The sequence below is a fragment of the Abramis brama genome (assembly GCF_963993115.1).
Source record: "Abramis brama genome assembly, chromosome: 10".
Lineage (NCBI taxonomy): Eukaryota > Metazoa > Chordata > Actinopteri > Cypriniformes > Leuciscidae > Abramis > Abramis brama.
The window spans coordinates 39,596,168-39,603,666 of record NC_139972.1 but is presented as its reverse complement, the minus strand read 5'-3'; the positions used below and the strand labels follow the sequence as shown (position 1 = coordinate 39,603,666).

The 7,499-nt window shown below is 41.9% G+C and overlaps 1 protein-coding gene across 4 annotated transcripts in view; it reads left to right on the top strand.

The window, feature by feature from the left end:
• The window catches only part of limk1a (LIM domain kinase 1a), a 74,227-nt gene extending 67,342 nt beyond the window's left edge, over nt 1-6,885 (top strand). For all 4 annotated transcript variants that reach the window (XM_084127602.1, XM_084127603.1, XM_084127601.1 and 1 more), the window contains 4 exons: nt 176-344; nt 1,732-1,787; nt 2,091-2,248; nt 3,045-6,885. In XM_084127602.1, the coding sequence (XP_083983728.1) occupies nt 176-344; nt 1,732-1,787; nt 2,091-2,248; nt 3,045-3,207 (546 nt within the window). In that variant the 3' untranslated portion in view covers nt 3,208-6,885. The remainder of the gene's footprint in view (nt 1-175; nt 345-1,731; nt 1,788-2,090; nt 2,249-3,044) is intronic.
• The last annotated feature ends 614 nt before the right edge of the window (nt 6,886-7,499 follow it).

Genomic DNA, 7,499 nt, shown 5'->3' with positions numbered 1-7,499 from the left:
TATGCTGAATCATGAATAAAGCATGACTGTTTGATAATACTAATGTAGCTGAAGAACTGCAGTTTTCCCGTTTCTGTGTTGTGCGTGTGTAGATCAGCACAGCTTTAGCGGATTAGGATTAGTCTTTGTTCACATGTACAATGGCAGATTTGTAAGTAGTTCCCTGCTCTGACAGAATAACAGTGTTGTTGTGGCGGACTTCGGACTGTCCCGGCTCATGGTGGAGGACAAGATCCAGGACAAACTGGTTTCCGGACAGCTCCCGGGCGTCAAGAAAGCCGACAGGAGAAAGAGATACACTGTGGTGGGAAACCCGTACTGGATGGCTCCGGAGATGATTCACGGTGAGAGTCCACTTCTTTCATCAGTCGTCGCCACGGTTTACGCTGTTCACGTTTTGATTGAACCGAATTTTCTTCTTTAATAATGTATTATTCTGTGTAAATCATGATGATCTTATAAAAAGGTCGTGGAATCATATTTCAGAGAAAAGAAGATTTCAAAATAGTTTTAGCATGTTAATGTGTTTGGTCTTGGCGGACAAGCTCACTCTTGTTCAAGGGTTAGGGATGAAACGGTTACCAGTTCAATGATGGTGCAATTTTCAGCGATTAGTATTACAGTTAAATATTTTAATCATCATTAACACCGTATTTGATTGCCAGGATTTGAAAAACTCTCAGTAAATACTGTCCAGTATTAAGCAATGTAAGTTAAGCAACAGTCTCACTCAGACACGGCATGAAACGTTGGTTTCGTTTTTGTTTGAAAAAATAGCAGAAAGAATTGAGAGAGGCTTTACAACCTTTATAACTGAGGGAATTCTCTGAATTAAAGTCTGAATGAATTCTCTGAATGTTTCTCGGAAGGGAACTGACTGCCTTCAGAAGAGTTTTGATGGCATTTTCTCTTCATCTTTCCTCCGTGTGATGTGTAGTGTTTATAAGTGCAGCGCTGCTGTGTTTACAGAGGTTACCAGGGAAACCGCTATTTCTAAACTATTTCTGTTGCTCCACAAGCGCCACCTACTGACAGAGAGTGGATTTACATTTTCATTCAGTCTGTCTGTGGTTTTTGTTTGTGAAACTCGGACCACATTTGTATGCGCTGTTGTAAATTTTACCTAGTTAATGGAAAATAAACTAATGTGCATTCTAGGAACTTAAACAATTTGGGTAAAAAGGTATCTAGAATTATTCATTGAGCTGATAAAACGTTTCTTAAACATGTTTGAAAGGCTGGAATATTAGGTTTATCATTTTATAAATCATTTTGGTTTATACATGTTAGTAGATAACATTATTTTGTAAGTCAAATCGTTGTTAAGGATGTTAAGGATTTTGAATGTTAAAATAGTGGTCTCATGCCTGAAGTAGATATGTATTAATGTTCTTAGAAGTGTAATCCTTGTGATCCTGTTTGTTTTTTTCTTTAATGTCTCTTAAATATAAAAAGTAATTCAATTCTCTGCTTACACCTTGAATAAATGTGAGTGCACTCATCATAGTTGATATTTAAAAAAAAAAGGTAGAAAATATCTACGAAAACATTAATTTAACATAATTTAATATGATAACCTCAACTTGCAGGTTAATAGATGCAGACACGATCGATGTTAAAATGCCACACCAGATTGTTAGAATAGAGCGCGAGTCACGGGATGAAGTCGTGTTTTCACTGGGTTTTATGATAGACGTGTGAGACTGATGTTTTGCTGTTTGTGTTTCTCAGGAAAGAGCTATGATGAGAAGGTGGACATCTTCTCCTTCGGCATCATGCTGTGCGAGGTGAGTGTTTCAGGACTGATCTGAGGGCATAATCACAGGCTGTTAAAGCTCAAAATAACTGCTTCCTCCACATGAACTTCCAGGGATTTCTCTTTTAATGGGAAACACTGTTACCACATACAGCAGCACCAGTTTAAAGCAGGACAGCAGCCCGTCATTACTGAAGCACGGCCAGAGGAAGCAGTGGTTGGGTGTGTGGTGTGGGTTTAGGGAAGCCTGCCGCTTAACGTGTGATGATTAAAACTGAGAGGAAACCTGACCTCACTTCCTCTGTCCTACATCAAACTCTCTGCTCTGCCTCAGATTATAGGGCGAGTCAACGCCGATCCCGACTACCTGCCCCGGGCCATGGATTTCGGGCTGAACGTGAAAGGCTTTCTGGACGATTACTGCCCGTCGGACTGTCCGGCCTCTTTCTTCCCCGTGGCGGCGCTCTGCTGCGATCTGGACGCAGAGAAACGGTTAGGACATGCTTATCATACGCCTCGCGTTTGCACAGAACATAAATATTGGTAACATCCATGATAGCTGCATAGTAAATGAATGAAAGCAAAGGGGAACAATATTACCAGGGTTTGAAATTAACACCCGCCAAATGTGGGTAAACATCAGCTGTGGCGGGGAACGCTGTCAAATCACGAGCCAATCTGGCGTGTTACTTATGTTTACACCCTAAGTTTGTGTGTAAGTCAAATCTGCGCAGATTTAGCGCAAATACTCAAGTCATGAATATTAAATACAGCTCATATCTGGCTTACTTGAACACACTCGTCACTACGCAACAAATAACTGTGCGCTTGTTCATTTGCATTGAAGCAATAGGGAATATTAAAAAGCATTTGGTGAACAGAAAAAACATTATTTTCCAAGTCCTTTTTTTTTAATGTTCTTTGTACTGTATTGATCTGTCCACCTAAAACACATTTCTGGTGAAAGAGGAAGGGAGGAGATGCTGGATGACAGGATTTAGTTTGAATAAGAAATGAATGTATGAAATCCACATTTTATAATATACAAGCTAATATACGTAGTTAATCTGGTTCATTTCTTGTTTTTTTTGTTTTCGTTTTTTTGGGCTAGTAGAAGTTCTGAATGGCCGGTAACTTAAAAATGTATTAGTGTGAGTGAAAAAGTTAATTTCAAACCCTGAATATTCCTGTAATGGTATTATAGATACGACACACTGTTTATTTGAACTGGAAGTCCATCAAGTCCACTGAATGTGGGCCTGTTATAATGGCTGTGCTTCTCCCGCAGGCCTGCGTTTGTGAAGCTGGAGTCGTGGCTGGAGAACCTGAAGATGCATCTGGAGATGGGCCTGCATCTGGTCTCCGAGCTCGAGCTCATTCATCAAGACTTCCGGCAGAAACACTCCAGCGGGAAGAACGGGCTGCACACACACCCGGAGCAGCCCGAGTGACGCGGAGGAGAGGGCCGATCCTCACGCCGAGCAGATCTACTGGAGGACGCTCCCTCACTGGACGTCTGCGGTCGTGGCCTGCGGGCCTGAAGGCACCATGTTTCTGGAGATACAAGCATCAGATGACACCCTCAACATAACGTCCCGCCACTGGCTGAAAGGCTTCGGTCTGGACTGATGATTCCGGCTTGAAAACGTCACCTCGCAAGCACAGCTTCATCAGTCATAATGCATGTCTGTTGTGGCTTATTGTGATGTTCTTCACACGGTTCTGGTGGTGCGTTCACGTCTCCTCCAGATGATGCAAGTATCCGAGGTCTTTGTTCTTCAGGGAACGGCCGTGTGCTGGTAATGAGACCTGAACGGACCCCTGCACATCTTCCTCGTCAGCGTCCTGTCCTCGTGTTCATCCTCACACGTCAAGCTTCACTAATATTCCTCATGTTTCCCGCAGTGTAAATACAGTTATAGTACATATTGTAAATGTTTGACATTATTTTATATACTTATTCCGCACTGGCGTACTTTTCACCTGAGCACCAGGAAAATAATCAACTTTCTGTGTCACAAACACGTAAAAAACATGATACACTGGGTCAGATCAACACATTTACTGTCCTCTTTTACCCCAAAATCCCCCCCTAAAAAAAGTTCTTATTTAACTCTTTCCCCGCCACCGTTTTTGATCATTTTCACAAAATCTTCATGGCCCCCAGAATATTTTGTTGTATGAATATGTGAACATGCAATATATCAAAAGAAAGAACAGACCCTCTGCTTTTAAGCAAAACACACGTTTTATTCTAGCTTCATGCATTCATTTGTATCAACATTTGAATGTGGGTAAGTTTCATAAAAAAGCAAAATTGAGCAAAAAGACTACATCTGGATCAGATTGAGAACGATGATCAAACACAGATGGAGTAGATCGAGTCCACCCTCAAAGCTTCACAGTCCTAGAGCTCGTCCTGGGTCGACATTTCGTTCAGTAACATTACGCAGTTTTGATTTATATGCTGTTTAATGTTGATGATCGCGTTATTTTACACATGCATCTGCTTACATTTGCTATCGCTTGTTCCTGCTTCTTCTTCGCCTGTGTTTTGATCCGGAGATTCAGCGCTCTTTCAGAAGATGCGTAATAGCGCCCCCTACCGTGTAACAGTGAAAACATGGAAAACCAATGGAGGGGAAAGAGTTAAATTGTAAAGTAAATGAACATCATGTTAGTATGTGATGAAATGAATGTAATTTATGTGGATTTCAATATAAAATCTGAAAAATCTTCACAGGGATCTTTTGCTAAATGGATTTCCTTCTTGATTTTGGGGTGAAAGATGCTGAGACAGATTTCCTGCGCTTTATGGTCAGATGAAGCGCTCGCCACTATTAGTCATGATCTGGGTTGAGTTTATTCCCAGAGCCTGATCTTAGACCCTCACGCGGGACGGTGGGTTTCGGGGTCCAGCTCCGCGAGCGCCTGTGTCTTTGAGTTTACAACACTGGTGTAAATATCTTCTAGAAACGCTTCTCTCGATGTCCTCCGCTACCAGTCCAGCTATTCTCATCACGGTGAACAAATGTCATTATAAAAACACAACGGAGGATCGCCAGGAAAGCACGTGTACAGACTGAAAAAAACACAGCCTCTTCTTCTCTCTTTTTGAATTGAACCACTATTTTCTCTTTTATAAAATGTTTTGATGATTTCATTTGCACTATGGAAGACAGCGTCTGCCGCTCGAGCCTTTTGGTTTCTTTGGGTTGTTTGGTTGGTGATTGTATGAATGCACGTCACTGATGGAGCCTTTTGTGTCGTCTGGCCCCTGATGCCGCGTCTCCTGAGCAGCACATTCGTAACACTCTGAAAACATGTGACCTGTGACCCCTGTTTCTCAATCACAGGCTGCCGCTGAAGTCAACATGAAGCAGCATCTGCTGTCCATACTGTCAAACTTGGCTTTAACCAGAACTGGACGACTGCGTTCACTATCGGTACGATTTTGACGTTGTCCAAATAGATCAGTTTAGCTCTCGCCCGAATTAAACAGTCCTGAACCAGCTAATCGTGGTCTTCAGGACATCGCCCCCTATACCCTCATTCACTGTTCCCTGCATTACTCCACTAATATAGTCCAGTTGAAGAGTGAGTGAATTCAGACTCTCCGGAAGCTGACGCTTTTGCACAGTTTGTGCTGTTTAATAATCATTTGAAACTGAGCAAACTAGCAGCTCCACTGATTGATCTCGAACTCGATAATGTCCACTACGTATAGTGTTTAAAGGTATAGGAGGCGATTTCAGGTCTTATTATTGGGAGACATTAGGCTGTACAATTAGAGAAAGCGTAACGGCCAACTTGGACCACGTGAACCTTGATAACCAATCATATTACAGCCTTGACATCAGTGAATTTCTTTCAGTTGTGTGACAGTGGCCGCGTTTCCTTTACAGATTTGCGCAAAACGTTTGCGATATTTTCTAAATTTCGATAAAAAACTATTGTGAAATCACAGCTGAAACGTAATTTTTTCCTCATTCCACAAATCAATGGCGATGGATGTTGGAAGGTTTACGTATATCTCAGCCGCCGCACTAGACATTATTTTTAATGAAGATATGCAGGCGTGTATCCAAGCTTTAATGGCAAGGACAGACACTTCTACTGAGAGCGGCACAGATGAGGAGTTTCTGCTTCAAGCTCTTGATCAATTGTGGCATTTCTTTGTGGTTTACAATCCAGTATTCCTGTAATACTTTAGTCTCTTATGAGTTTAATGAAGAACTCTGCCTCGTCTTCTGTCCAAACACACCGCGTCTTCTTTAAAGATTGATCGACTGTTACGTACGTCAAAACAGCATTTTTTCAGTCTAAAAATAGATCAATCCAAAAATAATGTTTAAAAGAAAATGTTGTAGATTGCCTGTCAATTCATTAAATGATCAGCTGTTTCCTCATAAAAGCAGCGTACTGACGCCTCTCCTCCATTGACATCCAATTAAAGAGAAAAACGAGTGCTGTCTTTGAAATGGCGTGCTATATTAAGATAGTAAATCGGGTCAATTTGGATTTCATGTTGACTTTAAGCCCTGATGATCTGATATCAATACTATCAGTATTGCCACTAATAAAAAGCCATATTGCTGTGTAAGCCATTATACAGAATTGATTATGAGTCCATTGTTTGTGTAAGCACCAAATGCTGCTTGATACGGTGTTGGTGCTGCTCAGGCGTCCGACTGCAGTCCTGTAGCAGGACCACTTCTTCATGACAGAACGAGCACTTAAATCATGTAGTCTAGCTTGTAATGCTTCTAGAAGTCCAGCTCAGGTCACGTACAGCATGAGTCTCAGCATCACTGAGAAAGAGTTGGACGGTACTCCCCGATGCTGCAGAGACCATGCTTTACCTCTCGACATCGCTGTGCCTTTGTTTTACGCTAGCCTTGCCAACGACTCGTGTTGTGTTTTGAGCCGGATGAGTTTATGTCATCGCTTGTCTGTTTCAATGAGGTCTCCTTTTGTTTTCCAGATATATTTATATTTTCCATGTTTTCTTTGTCCAGATTCTGGTTTCTTGTAATGTAATGTTTGTACTGAAGCTGTGAAAATGACTCTGCACTTTAAACGCACTGGCCGTGAAGGTTGAAGGAGACAGAATAAACTGAGCTCCTGAACTTACGTCTCTCGACTCATCATTGCTGCTGCGTTCAGGTGTGTCGCGCTCCATTCCTGACATGCCAGCTGTAACCGCTTTCACACAATGCTTTTGTATTCACAATTAGGTATTCAGTGTATGACTGAACATAATGACTCACAGGACAGATGAATACAGTGACATTTCAACATGTCATTCAGTCGTGTGCAGGGCCTGACGGAAAACAAAAGTTATTTACATTTAGGCCATGTTCACACCTGGTATTATCAATCTGGTCACAAAATAAATACAGGTGTAAACGGGGCCTACATTTTTTGAGCTTGTTGACCACTTCCAGAGGTAGTCAAAAAGGCATTGGACCGGATTGCTTTAGTAGTGTAAACCCTCATGTGGTCGAATGTGTTTGAACAGCCACAAAAGACCGTCTACTCTCCGCCTACTGACCTAACGTGGGAACATTATGGGAAGAGCTCTGGCCAGACGGGATTAAAACTTAGGCTGAAGACCCAAGTTTGGTTTGAAGACGAAAAAATCAATGTTCTCTCACCATTCCTGATTTCCAACACACACTGCTGTCAGAGCAGAAACGAAGGCTGTTGTTTTTCCCTCATCTCTGGATGCATTCATGTGTAA